Source organism: Chamaea fasciata, unplaced genomic scaffold (assembly GCF_029207755.1).
Source record: "Chamaea fasciata isolate MVZ Bird 193981 ecotype frontalis unplaced genomic scaffold, bChaFas1.0.hap1 SCAF_1, whole genome shotgun sequence".
NCBI classification, from domain to species: domain Eukaryota; kingdom Metazoa; phylum Chordata; class Aves; order Passeriformes; family Sylviidae; genus Chamaea; species Chamaea fasciata.
In genome coordinates, this window is record NW_027094086.1 from 24,276,251 (window position 1) to 24,291,929 (window position 15,679).

General features: G+C 42.6%; 1 protein-coding gene across 3 annotated transcripts; it reads right to left on the bottom strand.

The window, feature by feature from the left end:
- Nucleotides 1–1,417: 1,417 nt before the first annotated feature.
- On the bottom strand, nucleotides 1,418–9,003 carry PDP1 (pyruvate dehydrogenase phosphatase catalytic subunit 1). Of its 3 annotated transcripts, XM_066178740.1 has the most exons (3): nucleotides 8,878–9,003; nucleotides 8,404–8,438; nucleotides 1,418–5,359 (listed from the first exon to the last, which is right to left on the bottom strand). In XM_066178740.1, exons 2-3 carry the CDS (start codon nucleotides 8,432–8,434, stop codon nucleotides 3,708–3,710), a joined length of 1,683 nt encoding a protein of 560 aa, XP_066034837.1. In that variant the 5' UTR covers nucleotides 8,435–8,438; nucleotides 8,878–9,003; the 3' UTR covers nucleotides 1,418–3,707. The 3 variants fall into 3 exon arrangements, with proteins under 3 accessions (XP_066034837.1, XP_066034845.1, XP_066034830.1); XM_066178748.1 differs by lacking the exon at nucleotides 8,404–8,438; XM_066178733.1 differs by lacking the exon at nucleotides 8,878–9,003 and having other exon boundaries at nucleotides 8,404–8,856.
- Nucleotides 9,004–15,679: the final 6,676 nt, after the last annotated feature.

Here is a 15,679-nt window from a genome sequence, read left to right on the forward strand (position 1 = left end):
GTACTGGGTGGTGCTTAGTTTTTGAGCTAGAGAATTTTCAGTCTAGTCCTTTTATTTGTTAAGTCAAAAAAGAATTAATTTCTTATTAATTGCCACAAAGTACCTGCTTATCATGGTATATACTGAATGGCACCTGTATTATGTTGCTTTATGTAATCCTGGAAAGTTTCATGACTAATTAGGTCAGTCATTTGCAAGAAATGCAGTTTCAGAAGACTTGCACACTGATCAATATGAGAGAAATTGTCTGGGGTTTTTTTTACCCTCAAACCTTGCAGAACAGGTAGGAACAGACCATTTATGCATCTCAGATTGCTTTTAGTTTTGCCACACAATGCTCCTGCTAACTTATACTTCATTTGTAATCCAGTTACAGAAGTCAGATTATCCTTTCGCTCTACCCAGAAATTTATTATTAATACTCACAAGCAGCAAATAAAACAGAAGGTGTAACCAGCATTGTAACAACAGGCTTATCTATTGCATTGCAAATACAACCACCACATCATGGACTTGCCATCAACCACCATGTCAGTGGTGTGAGCAATTTGTACTGAAACCTGTCAAGGAAGCTTTTGAATACAGTTCTACAGAAGCTTCAATTAGAAACTACACTCTGTCCAACTGACATGGGCTGTGCTTCAGCATTCAGATGGATGGGCTGCAAATACAACACACACACCACTGATCACAAGGGAACAGAGTTAACAGAGCCTTAAGTTAGAAGTACAGGTAACACACCTCCCACTCTGCTCTAATATGGTATTACTGAACTGATACATTCATCTAGAACAGTTTTAAAGATCAAGATAAATCTTGTGTTGATTGTCAAGATTCAGCCACCCTCCATGGTTGAACCATGTATTTGCAGCTGTGAAATCCTTATTTGAAAAAGTAATCCCAGCATCACCCTTACATACACAAGATCTGCGCTTTCCACAGTGCAACAATTCTGGTAAACAAGGTAAATATGTCCTCAACCTGTGGCACAAGAGCTGTTTCTGTTCAGCCCACCATCAACCTGTTCTTGCCCCAATTTAATATGCACATATTTTATACTGTTTATGAAATGCTGTATTGCTTGATACAGAGTACAGCACACAGCTCTAAGATCTGAAATTATGCTGCTTCCTCAGCAGCACTGCCCCTGAAGGTACTCATAAGGTGCTGGGAACTGAGACACAGCAATAGTAATGGAAGGATGTGAGCTTTGCTGCCTGGGGGAGGCAGCAGCAGCATGCCTGATGCAGGGTGGCATTGAGTCTCACCAGGGCACTGAAGCACTCTGAAGTTCAGTTCTCTGTTCCCATTTATACTGGGCTTTCACTGGCCATCTGATGTATTCATAACAGGGATCACACAAAAGAACTAAGTCCTAGCAGAACAGATACCACATTCTACATCAACTCAATACACATGGATTTCTGCATAATTGATCATTTTATTGGAATCTGTTAAAAGATGTTTGTTCAGATCACCTGTTCAGCAGGCAGTTACACTGCTTCTGTTCACTGCATACATACTGAGCAAGTCTCCAAGCAATACATAAAGTTAAGTATCTTTACTACAAAAAACAGCTTCTCCTCAATAAAAGTTGTATCCATGGGACCAACATGCACTTCTTCTAGCTATGACTTGTACCAAATCCGTACCAACAATCATAGGTTAAATACATCAATGCATGTTAATAGAGCTTTAACAGTAAAAAAAGTAAGAAAGTGAAATACTGCAACAGCTGAGATACATACTGCATTTGAATGATAGAACATAGTCTATTGACCTAGGTAATGACACAGTCACCAAAACACAACATACAGAAGCAATGTCAACAGCCAGTACTTGTCTAAGCATTTTAGAGTTCTCCTTTTCCCTTCAAATAAGGAAGGGTTATGTACATCTTGAAGGTGAACTTAGGCATCATTAACCTTACAGCAATATTGATGCTGATAGTTAAGGTTGGGTAGAGACATACTAAAGCTGCAGGCCACTGAGGACACATAGCATTTGTGAGTTTGAGGAGCCAATGTTTACTATAGGACAGGTTCATTTTTCAAACTAAGTGCACCCTCTGTAACAGTAGCATTAATTGGCAGGACATATTTAGTAGAAAATGCCACTTTAGAAACCTAGCATATTTCAGTTAATTGAGTAAAGTGTTGATTTAACTAGCTATGATGAGGACTAGGGAGTTATTTGAACTGAAACACCTTGGTAAAGTGAAATAAGCTGACCTATCATTGTTCTCTAGAACCCAGGAATAAAGTTAAATGTGTTCTCTCAGCCATCAAGGACCAGTATTCCAGCAGGCATTTCAGTTTTTAACCTAAGGGCAGGTTAAAAAAAATCCGTATACAATGCAACATACCTCAAACAGATGCAATGATGACCAACTACCTGCCAGCCTCTACTCTGACCATTACAAGCCAAATAATTTTGGCACACAAGTATAGCCAATCTTTAAAGTTCAAATTCAACCATTCCAAGCCAGAGAGACCCATTTCAGAGACTGCTCTGTGATAGCATTCTGGACTGTAAAAACATGCATACACCAGCTGCCCAGAAACACACAACTAAAAGAAGTTGCTAGAAATAGCCACTGAACATACACCTGCATGCCAGTGAGTTTCCCAATTAAAATGCTATTTACAAGCCATACTTCAATTTTTTGTAATTTGTAGTTTCTAACCCAACTTACACATATGAGTTTAAGTGAAGGACACATACTGTGACCTTTTGAAATATCCGAAGTGAAAACGAGTGCAAGTTACAAAGAGGTCACCAATGATTTCCTGATCTTTTCAGGTGAAAAATTATTTACTAGATAAGCAACGGCAGGGAGAGGGGGAGTCCATGAAGGACATAACCTTTAGGAAAGCAAACACAGCCTTAACTAACAATATTGACTTTCCAGAAAGTTTCTTTATACTGAAAACTGAAGTCCTCCACAAAGTTATCTGGTATCTTGCCGCATGTTGTAATGCATTATTGCCCTGCGAGTTGTGCAGAAACCTACAGCCAAGTATTAATGCACAAGGAATTTAGAAATTACCATGCATAAGATATGATTAAGCAGTAACAGAATCTCAGGTATTGACTATGGCTTAGACCTGCATTGAAAGTCAACACTTAGACAAATATCCTTATGTGAATGACACTGTCCATATGAAAGTGAGACAACTTTGTTACACTGAAGACTTACTTGGTTAAAGTGACCTGCTTAGAAGAAACAATAGACAATATATTCACAGATAACCATTGCAAGAATTAGCCCTGTAAAAAACCCAACAATACTTTTCACTTATCTTTTCCTTAAGTGTATATATTTGCAGATATTTTATAAGTAAGCTGTTTCTTGAACAGCCAGATCTTTGATAGTTAATTCTTTATCCTACTTCCTCCCTCATCCAAATTTGCCAAATTCAAGACATTGTTTTAGCAGCATTCATGAAATCAATAGTGCAAAGTTATAAAAAACTCTATTCCCAAGCTAGGACATCCTCTTCAAGTTTTATATTGGGTCAATAGCACTTCCCATGTTTTTAGAGCTCTGGGGAAAGGCAGGAACAATAGATATGCTGAATCTAACAAACGAACAATTGTTTGCCAAAGGCTTTTTCTAATTTTATTTTTGGGTGGATTTGTTTTTTTAATTTGCTGCTCATACTGGCCCTTGTTACAACTTCAGTAACTAGTTCACTGCATTAAATTCACAATTCCTCATTTTGATATGCACCTATAACATGTGAATTGAACTGCACCACAATAATTGTAATGTCATCTCTGTACATTCGAGCCAGCTCTTCTGGAAGACTAAGCATCTTGGACAGTCGCTCATGATCCACAGTTCCAAACTCATTATTACCCACTGCATGACGGATCAGGTGAGTTGCTGCATTCTGATCTTCGAATACTGAAGAGATTCTTGCTCTCCTTTCTGTTAAGAGACCATGCATCTGTCCCAAAGTTACCTTATAGCCACCAACAGCTATTGGCTGCTGGTGGTGAACACCAGTGAGGTACTCCCCCACAATTCTAGCCACATCTTGCCGGTGCATTGTCTCCCAGAGCCCATCTGTGGCCAAAACCAGGAACTTATCCTGTGGCCGTAACTTGTGATGTATGACTTCTGGTTCAGCTGTGAGGTATGGGGGAGTGTAATAGTTTGGAGGAATAAACTTTGTATATTCATTGTCGTTCAGCTGATCTGGGCCTGATTCTACTACTCTCTTCTGCAGTTCAATACTCCATTTAAATTTCACATCACCAAAAGCTCTGAAAGGCATCAGGAGACCTAAGAGACGATCTTGTTTCACAAGACTTTTCTCTTCCGACTTTGGATGCTCCATTTTCAGACGTTCCACTTCCCGTTCATTTTGTGCATTGTGGTCATATGACAAATTAACTGCAGACCAAGATCCATCTTCTTCCTGTACGCCAAGCATTGCTCTACTGTCACCTGTGTTTGCAACGTGCAAGTCAATACCATCCACATGGGCTACACAGGCAGTTGCACCAGAAAATGCTACTCGCAGTACTAGGTAGTTGAGAAAAGAATTTGGATCTCCTACTTGAGCTTCCAAAGAAATATCATTATCAAGCCTCTTAAAGGCATTAATTAAAGCTTCTCTCACATCAGTAGTCTCTCCACTGTTGAGATCAATCAGCTCCTGCCAGTAAGTTCTTAGACTATTGAAGTAAAGCTTGGAAGCCTCTTTGCTAAAATAATCATTGGGATGCTTGTGCCACTGTAAAATGGGCAACAGAGCTCTGCCACTCTCCACAGCATTTTCGATTTCAAGTAAAGTCTCATGAGGTAACAAAGAGACAGCAATGTAATAAAACAGTCTTTCACTGACAGCTTGAGCACAAGCACAGCCTGCATGGCCATCAAACACACCCAGAAGCATCCCTCTTGTCTGTAAACAAGTGGCAGCACTCCTCCGGTCCTCTATCGGAGCATTCGCAGGCAACTGGTTGCTATCGAAGCCAAGAACAGAACTTACATTTTTACCATCAAATTCTGGGACTTTGAAACTGTATTCATTCGCCTTCAGAATGCTGTTGACCTGTGAAGGGGTGAGGTAAAACCTCTGTGGCGTAGAAGTGTAATCCCTTGTGTGAATAAAATGATTAAAGTGCTCCTTTGGCCTGTAAAGTGCCGCAAATTTCTTCTGCGGTGCATATCTGAAGTGACTGTGGGCAAAATGAGATGACAAACAACACAGATGTTTATGGTGGCAGTAACACGCAGTACTGCCTATCCTGCCAATCTCACAGTTACGAATCAATGGGAACAGATGAGCTGGTGCTGGCATGGCATCAGACAACAATGGCAGCCTGGAGCTTCGGACTGGAATTGCTGAAAGACAAGAGAACAACTCTGCTTAGCGGGACAGCTAACAGAAATTATTTTCCCCAGAATTCTGTGTTAAGATGTTTACAGCTCCTAACCAAGCTGCTTATTATATGGAGTTCATAGCTTCAAAGGACTTGACAAAGAAAGGCATCAGGAGGTGCTTGTTTACAGACACTACATTGGGCTGTAACAAAAAAGCCATACCGTGCTTCAGCACAGGTATTTCAGCTCTTATACCCACTCAGGAAGCAGGCAGGAAGTGAAAGCACCACCCAGACAGTCAATGAAGCTTCAAACAACAGCACAACGGTTAGCATGGGGCACTCTAGAGAACTGCCACAGGACTTTTACTGGTATTTGCTTTCCTGGTGACTTCACAGCTGACAGACGTGGCACACAAGAAAGAAAACTCTAAGGCTGAAGAAAAGAAAGCATCTAACAGGAAGACTCAAAAAACAATTCTGAGATGATATACAACAAAGATGGTCTAGGCAGCAGAAGCAAGAAGTAGGTGACAAAGAACTGATATCCTTTACGCAATCAGAAGTCAGTAGTGGGTTTTGTTTCTCCTCCCTTTCTCATTTAAAACTTCAAACTTGTGTGACATGTCCGAAATAGCCACAGCAGTCTACACAGCAATTTTCTGGCTTAAGATGTAAGTACAAGAGGTAGAAAGGAAATACAGTTTTCCAACAGCTATTCCATCCCAGTACATTTTAAGATTATAGAACACTTTAAAAAGCTACTCAATTGAAAGCAAATTGTTTACTTCCATGACTAGAACAGAGGCTTGCACAATACTCTAAAGCTAGTTCAGTGTTAAGACAAACTACTAGTATCTAACAACATTCTACTGCTACTTGCCACATCCTAGTTTTCCCTATTTTTCACTTCCTTGAAGACGAGCATACTAGCACGCTCTTTCTTGTCTCCATTTACATACCAAATCACAACATTAGTGAGAGTGCCTCTCAAAAGCCTGATTCACTATGCCTCATAACCAGGAAGTCTTCTACAATGTAATACTTGAGAGACAATTCCAGAGTGGAAATGGAGTTGAACTGTGCCTAATGTGAAGTACACACATTTAAAGCAAATTCAATTTCCTCTTTTATGATCAAGTTTCATCACAAAAGGTTTTTCTCAGAAAAGACCATTAGAAGGCTTACTGCAGTCCTAAGTACTAATCTATCAGCACAGCTAGATGTCAAATTGTTTTACTGAAGAAACGGATATTGCTGAGTTATGCAAGGTGCTTCAGTCATTAAATGGATTCTTTTCCTGGCCAAGCAGGCATACCAGTATTTCAGATGAGACTCAACCCCAACAGTCCAAATACTCAGTCTGGAGGATCATCCAATATACAGGAGAAACTGCATTTTGCATCATCCCATTCCATTAGCTTTCCATAGCTTCAGCCATGATTCTGATCACCTGGGCCAGCTGAGAAGTGTCTGGAAACACATGAAACTTCACCCCATTCTCCTTGTTACAAGAAAGGGAAGCAACTCATATTCTTCCCTCTAAGCCTGTTTCTTCTTTTTAAGTAAGCCAGAGTAGAGCCCCTTTCTCAGTTACATGACATGTACGTACTGAAAGCAGGATAGAATTCATGTCGCTGTCACTCCACTGACTCCCCAGTACTAATGTGTGACTGCTGTACTTTGACAAAAACTCTCCTGAGTCCCCCACTGACAGCTAAAGATTGAAGTTTTCTGTTGTGCAGGTACCAGGAAGAGCTTGGGCTGTAGTCTAGATAAAGAGGAGCAGAGAATTGGCAGAAGCTTGCAGATGCATAGTGAATTTATGTTAGCCATTGGCTTCTCCAGTCCAGGCTTCACATACACTCAGCATGACAAGCAGTAGACTGCAACTCCAAAAATAGATTTTAAATTCTATTCACTGCCTTCCAATTATATGGGAGCTATTTTGGTAACAGTTATGTATATTTCTTCACGTGACATTTAAAATCAACAATTTTGCTTAAGGTCCTATGGATGTGCCTGGCCTACAGCAGCACCTGCAGCAAGACTCAGCACTGGTCTCCCATTAGACTTCACCTGGATCAAGCTGTCCTACTGCTCAGCATTTCTGTTCAGTGCTAACCCACAGTGGTGCCTCAACTGTTCTGACAGTTTTGTTTGTCTATGATGAAGCAAAAATACAAATGTATTGCTGCTGTAACAGTTCTGCAGTGCCACCAGAGGATATTCTTATGATTTTTAATCATTAGTTTATCAAATGTTACATGAAATCCAAGAGGAAGTAGTAAGAAGTTGGCCTCACATTTTCCACGGCTCATATCATTTACAGCAGATCTTTGCCAGCTTAAGAGATCAGTCTGTTCCACGTACCAGCTTCAGTAGTTCCAAATTGATTAAGTAAATGCCTAATTCCAAATGTCCAAACCTGAACTGAAATTAAAGTCACTCCCACTTACCCCAACAAAGCTGCCCCAAATATAACCAGACACTCCACCTGTCCTTTAAATAATTAAGATCCCAAGATCATTATGATTGATCAAAAGATGGCAGAGAAAGAGTAGAAATTTTACAGTTCAATCAAAATTTGTCAAGATTTTAGAATCAATCCAGCATAAATACCTCTCCAAGCCCAGAGCAGGGTACAAGTGCTATTTTTCAAATTGTAAATGTAATATGACCGATAATGAGTCAGATGATCAACTTACGGGTTTTGTAGTACTACAGTAAAACAAAATAGAATAATGTTCCATTTCTTTTAATAAAGGCTCCTTATAGCCATACTACTAAGGCTAATTGACATTGCACGGGCTTCTCCAAAACATTGTGCCAAAGACACCCATGGCTTCACGCAAAAACACTCACACGGGTGCCTTTCCAACACCTCACAGAGCTGAATGAGCCAGCTGTAGAGTATAGGGAGGAGGAATAAGCAGCATTCAACACAAGCAGCACCGTTAATCCTTCCCTCCGGCCTCAGCCCTCAGACAGAGCCCAGCCTAGCAGCCCCTTCCCCGGGTCCCATCCGAATCCCCAGCCCGTCGCTCCACGAAGGGAGATACATACCGATCCGCCTGGGCCCAGGACATACACACATTCTCCTGTCACAACATGAAGCCGCCAACATCCACAAAGCAGAAGCCCGGGGGGCGGGGGAGAAGCAAGGCAGAGAGTTTGTTAGAGAAGACGTAGAGCTCCGGCACGGAGGTGGGACGGCAGACAGGAGGAGACACGCACACACAGCCCTTCTGCGGGCGCACGGCGCCGCTGCTGCCACTCGCCCAGCGATGGGACCGAGCCAGCTCCGCAGGGACCGCCCGAGCCCGCCGCCCGCCCGGGCACCGAGCCCCGCGGGCCCCGCTCTCCCTTCCGGCAGGGCGAGGGGCAGGGCCCTCTCTCACTGCGCGCCGCGGCTGCGGCGGATACCGCTGCCCGCTCAGGCGCTGCGCGGCCCCGACATGGCCGCCCCTCCCCAGCCAGCCGCCCGCCCGCCTCCAGCACGACCACCTCCTCCTCCCTCCACCCGCCTCGGGCACAGACCTGGGCCTTTCCCGGGCGGCTCAGGAAGACGGGTGGAAGGATCGTGCGGCACAGGAAGGGGAGCGGGGAGGGAGGGGGGAAGGATAAGACCGCGCCGCCCCAAATACCCGCCACTCCCAAACCCCCGACCGCCACCGCCTCACGCCCGCGCCGCCGCGACTTTATAAAGGGCCCTGCGGCGCGCGGCGCGCCGCCCATTGGCTGCTGAGGAGGGCAAGGCGGGCACGTGACGCGGAGGCTGAGGGAGCGCGCGGGGGCCGGGGGAGGAGGGGGCTCTGCGTGCGCGCGCACGCACAGGGGCGGGAAGCCGCGAAGGCGGCGGCGGCGCGCGCTGTGTCCGCGCCCTTCCCCCCCCCCCGAGGTGTCCGTGAGGGGAGGGAGAGCCCCCGGAGCGCTTTTGCGAATGGGAAATAGGCCGGCGCCGTTCTCCCGAAATGTTCTTTCAATGTGTCTTTAACAGATACGGAGCACGTTAACTCTGCAAGAGACGGCTAAAGTCTGTCCCCTAAGCCAGGGACCTCTCTGCCCTGAGAAAGCCCCCCACGCTCTTTTGACCAGGAGTCAGAATCACACAACTTCTGACTCTTATGGAGACCGAATATGGGAGAATGTTTAAATTTTGTAGGGCGTATTGGCATTTGATCTGTTAAAAGAGTGGTGCTTTTTGGTTTGTATTTTTTTGGTTTTTTTTTTTCCTCCTTGAAATGTTCGAGTTGACTTGCAGTCCCAAAGCATGTTAACTCCACGAGAGGCCACTGAAGCTCATACTGAAACGGGGGGTTTATGTTTTGGGGGTCTTTTTTTTAATTAATTTGCCCCGTGGTGTTTTGTCTTCTGCAGGGTTCCTCCAGGCAAAGCAGGCTGCTGTGGAGTGCTAAAGACCAGGGGGACCTCTCTGCCCTGACATCGCCACAGTGCTGCTGTCACTGCCAGCAAGGAATGGTTTGAGGGCAGTGGCTTTGAAGGAGCAGCCCTTCCCTAGAAGGGCAACACCTGTGCTTTCTGCCGGTGCGACAGAAGTAGTAGCCTCCCCTCCCTCCTCTCCTCTCTCTCTCCTCTCTTAGTTACTATACTGTGCCACATCTCTAGGGCAACACTCAATTTTGCTCTTCATGTACATTTCTGAATAAGGAAAATATATAAATTTGACAGTATTTTGATTTCCTTGATCATCTCTCTGTTTATAGATGCCTGTGCTCTCACTCCTTACTATTTTTCAGGGTGTCTGGGATGCCCACTCTCCTGTGTTTTGTTGGCAGCAGATGTTAGCAAGCCTTGGGGTGTTGCAATTAGCCTTCCCTCAGCAACTGTAACAGAACACAGATTTTTGACTATGCTGATGTCTTTACTCAGTTGGTAGGATGTGTACAGCTGCATACCAAAAACAGGAGAAGAAACAAAGGAAAATCTGCACTTAGTGCCCAGAAGACTCAAGAGGTCTGCTTGAAATGTTAAGTGTGGAGAATATTGCCCCGTGACCCTCTGTGTGAAAATCAGCTAGAAAGATAAAATTATGCCATCCTTAGAAATGCAGGTCTTTCATGGAAGTAGTTGAAAGCACAGAGTATTAAAATTTTCATTTATTGGTGTTCTGGGTGACTTTTGAGACATTTATTTGTTTATCTAGAATGGTATTGCCATCATCTTCTCTTTGAGTCTTATTTTAGAAGTGAAAAAAGAAGGCATCTGACAGACACCATTATACATTAAAAATTTCATTAAACAGCGTGGAAAACAAATTATTTGCATTCCTTTTTAACGGTAGCATATGGTTAAAAATAGATTGCCAGCATGTGCTGAAATAACAACCATTTACATAATTTTCTACTTGCAGCAAGAGTGACTGTAAGGCCCCCAAGTTTAGAAATTTTCTTGTAGACCATGTAAGGGTGCACTATCAAGCCACCTTCTTACCTTGAAAGAAGGAAGAAGGCTGTGGGAAGACAGACCTCTGCCTGGGTGAATTTGAGTCGTCGTTCTAGGAGCAGATACACAGAAATGGATTGGGATGAAGTCATATTCCTCTAAGTGAGGAGTTTGTAGAGTGGCTTCATGTATGACTTTCACAGAGAAGGTTGCTGTCTCGAGTTGCCTACCTAGAAAAAAATTTCCACAAAATAGTTAGCATTTAGCACATTTGGTCTTCAGAACATCTTGTGCCCATTAGTTCAATTCTCTGTAATTTGCTGTGAAATTGAATGGTTATTGGTACAGTTCCCTGTTTACTGATTTAATTATCCCTTTCTTCCTGATTTAAGACCAGGAGAGGAACTATTTTTAGAGCTGGTCTTGGAAGTTGTAGCTCCCTGTCTCACAACAGGGAGCTACAGTATCCTGTTGATATATCTGAACATTAGACAAAATTTGAATTTTAAATAAGTGCATGGGAAAAGATTGTAGTTTTAGCAGCCACATATAAATCCCACAAATTAGAGATAAAATGCTAAAATTTGGCTGACATTTTGCTCCTCGAGCTTATATGAGTTTGCTGGTGTGCTGCCAGAAGTTGGATGTTGCAATTTAGCTGGAAAGTTAGATTTTCCTTCTTTTCATCTTGCTGCTGCCAAGACCTTTTTGTGCACTTAAAGCAACAGTCCATTTTTGCTGATTCTAAAGAATAAAAAATATTCTTATGAATAAAAACATGTTGTTCCACATTTAACATTTTACACCAGAGACTCTTGGAAAAGCAATTACTTGTAACTACTTCAAGGTATGCAAAGTCTCCCTATTTCTCTGGAAGAAAGGATTATCAACAGAGTGTAACAAGAGACATTAGTTCTTGTCTTAATGTGCCTGTTTTCAGCAGTGGCCAATTCTGCACTGCAGAACCAACAGGCAGCTATGCATTATCATTGCAGCTAAAGTGCTGCAGTACTTACTGTAACTCACATTTCCAAAAAACAAAACCAAAACCAAAAACAAACTAACAAACAAACAAAAAAACTCCCCCAAAAACAAACAAAAAAACCCCATTTCCAGAGAAATACATTTCCAGAAAAACTCTATTACAGATCATCAAAATCCATTTTCATTTGAAATCAAGTCTAGTTTAAATAGGTTCTTGTGCCTAATGTATAAATATTTTATTGATTCATTTTTATTGATTCATTTTTACTGAAAGCTAGTTCAGGAGCACAGGATAATATTTCACTTGTTTTTATATCCCTTGACTCCTTAATATTTTTATGATATCCTTGCACACAGTGTTACAGAAATGCCCTGTTGCTCCTGTGCTTGTTGAAAAGAGCAGTTGCTCATAAAACCTGTCTTAAAACTGAGTGCACGGATCAAACACTTGGCAGGCTGCCATACCAACCTGGAGCAGGAAAAAAGGGCAGAAGACTCAGATAAGTTTTGAGAGCAGGAAGAAAAGCCTAACAAGGGAGACAAACAAGCCAGGTATAGAATAATCAGGAAGGATTGGACAAGACTAAACTCTGTTCTTTCCTTTCCTGAGAGCATTACAGAAGCAATGACAGCGATCTAAGTGTGCTGTTCCACAGAGCAGCAATTTATTTTTTTGCAGAAATCAAGGGCATTATGTGGCAAAAATAAATGTGTCAGTAGAGCTCAGAGCAGATGGAGTACCTGCAAACAGCGGTGGCCTGTGTTCTTCAGTCTGCTTCAAAGGGAGAGTTCAGTTGTACATTCAAATGTTCTGCTGCCCTCTCAGGGCGTGTTTGCTGTGGGTGGTGCATCTGTCCTGCCTCAGCACAGTTGGGTTCCTGAGTACAGTGCATATTTCTGAAGTTTTACAATGAGCCCTGCAAAAGGTGATTTTTAAAGACCGTCAACTTCAACTGTAACAACTTCAGAGTAAGCCAGCAGCACTGACCCACATGATTCATCTCCCCCCTGCCCTTTCTAAAGACAAGTCCAATGGCAAATCACAGACAATTGCTTTCAGTGGGTATTTTGCTGTCATTGTGGGATTCAAGGATAGTTTAATTTATTTTGTCACCCCTGGAGGCCCTTTGTATCTTCACTCTTAATTCCCTTCTGAAATGAAGCAATGGGCCTGACTCATTCAACAGTTCAGATCCAACTTCCTAGACTCAGAGAGTAATTGAGGTCAGACAGGACCTGCTGAAAGCAGAGCCATCTTTAAAGCCAGGTCAGGTTGTTCAGGGACCTGGTCAGTCCTGTTTTGGACATCTTTGAGGACTGAGGTTCACTGATCTGCCTGGGCCCAGTTCCAGTACTTCACCACTTTCGTTCTAAAGATTTTTAATTTTTAGTTAATCAGAATCTTCCATGTTAAGCTGTTGCCTCTTGTCCCTAAAGACTTCTTTGTACCATCCTATATGTTGATTCCCATCTCATTAGCAGAGAATTAAATGCATTTTTTTCATTAGGTAGTAGTTGCGCACTAGTTCGAACTCTTCACCTGGGCAGGTTTTTCAGGGTCTGGTATCCAGTTTGGGGAATACAGCATTCTGACTGCTTGATGAAGCAAGGTAGAGTCTGCAGAAAAAGAATCTTTTGGGCAGCTTCAAGAATGGTGCTTAGGACATTATCAGTGTCTGGCTATGAGGAAGTAGTTTCAGGATATCAGGAAGTTGGATCCAGCAATTACCTTAGTTCTGAAGGCTCTGATCCCTTTTCCAGCTGTAGTTCATCATGTGTGTTTTTCAAATTTCTTTGTCACAGTCATTTAAAAAAGTAACTACATTTGCAGTTATAATGGCTGCCATGCAAAAGATTCAATAGATTTCAGGGGAAAGAGTGGAGATCAAACTTGGGAGGGGAGTCTGCCCGCATTTTTCCGTGCACAGAATAGCTTACACTTTTCAACAGATAAAATATTGTTTACCTAATGCTGCTGGAACAATGATATCCTGGGTTCATTTTATCAGAGATGATACCCTGAAATAAAAGATTGCTCAGACACTGGTAACTGAATACAGCCTTTTGTCTTTACTTGAGGTCACTGGAGCAAGAGATGGAAGCCAATGGATGATCTGTAGAAACAGCTGGCTTGAATTGAGATCTTTCTATGCAAATGTGAATGTTAAAGACTAATATTTTCTCCAGCAATGAGGAAAAGCAACCAGTGCCAACTATGAGAAGTGTGTTATTGTGTTAGCGTGAGGTGTTATTGTCTTAGCATGAGGGGGTACTTTGAAGTGAAAAGTAGTTATGGAAGATAAAATTAGAAATTTCAATTTAGAACCAAGAGTAGGCTCTGAATCAATCTCTTAGGTGTCTTGGGGCCCAGGGCTAGCTCAGGTCACATTTCCACTTGTAACAAGGAAGTTTAGAAAGAATACCAAAGTGACCTCCTTCTCATTCCTCTTTGCCTTTCTCAGTGTAGCCTTACCTAAATGCTGGGAAAATAAGACCTTGTATCCTTTGGAGTTTGTATTTAATGATAAAACAAAATAAGCATTTGTTGGTTTTTTTTTCTGTAGAAAAAAAGATGAGTTATGTTACTGGTTTCCTTGGTTGATAAACAGATTTATTATCTCAAGTAACCCCATCTACATAAATATTTACCATTTGCTTTATACTATATGTTTAATTTATATTTTTAAACAACAAACCAAACGTGTTTGTTCTAACCTCTTCCCTTCCCTGACTAGATCCAGTATTCTGTTCTTTCAGGCAAGTGTCCCAAGCAGAAGGTTACAGAGTCTCATTTTCTGCCTCTGAGCCAAGGAGTGGTGGATTCCTGTGTGAGTGACCAGTCTTCACTTTCATGGTAAGGCACTGCCCACTCCTCAGCTGACCTGCAGCCAGACAGTAACAGGACTCACCTGGAAAAAGAGGCAGTGTGGAATGAAGGTGACAATTATACCAGCCTTTTACAGTTAAAAGCTTTAGCCATTAGGCTGTTACATGGTAAGATAGCAACAAGCAGAAGGAGCAACACTGTCTTAAAAGTGAATCTGAACCTTTGTTTATGGTATTCAGGAACTGGAGGCAGCCAACTCGCTCTGAGAGATCCTGGCCATCTCAGCAGAGCAAAGCTGTGCTCCTGTGCCAGGCTTTTAAGCAAAAGAGAAGGCCTGACTGTGATCATTTCCAGCAGGCCTGCTTTTAGGGGTGCCTTTCTCTTCCTGGGCAATTTTTTATAAGGTCATTTAGAGATCCCCATTCTAATTTTGCCCTGCATTGGCACTGGGGTGCTTTCCTTGAATCTGGATTCCAGCCCAGGGCTGGATTTGGCTTGCAAGTCTGAATAACCTGCATATTCTGTTGCACAGCTCAATGATGTCCCTGTGGCAGAGGCTAGGGAGGTGGTGCAAGATCACGTTTCCCCACAGATGAGCTGTGCCACTGAGAAACCTCCATAAAGATCTAGGAGCATTGGGAGGACATTCAGTAAGCACAAGATGACTGCTACCCTGCTGCTGCTTGGGAGCTCAGGACACACGTTTCCTGCAAACCTTTTGGACTTGCAAGTTAGCAGTCTAGGCACCTTATTCCTTCCCCATGATCATTTTACTCAATGTGTTTCAAATGCCCTGGAGCAAGTCCAGATTGCAAGCTAAGTATTTTAGAGTAGTATTTTAAGAATAAGGTTTATTTATTCTCTTAGTGTTGACTTTGAACAGTGGGGCTAAACACCAGCCACACCAGGCTGTTTCTTTGAAACTTCTTCAAACTTTGGATGCATCTCTGCAGCCTGCAGCCTTGTGTAACTGCAGAGGTTTGTTCAATTTGTCTGGATGTTATATAAGCTGTCTTTTATTTTCCTTTTGCTTGTGATCATGTTATGTAGGCTGCCTTCTTAAATTTCAGGAACCCTAAGGCAGCCTGAGTCATGTGTATGAGGCTCTTTTTTGCACTGTTGTGT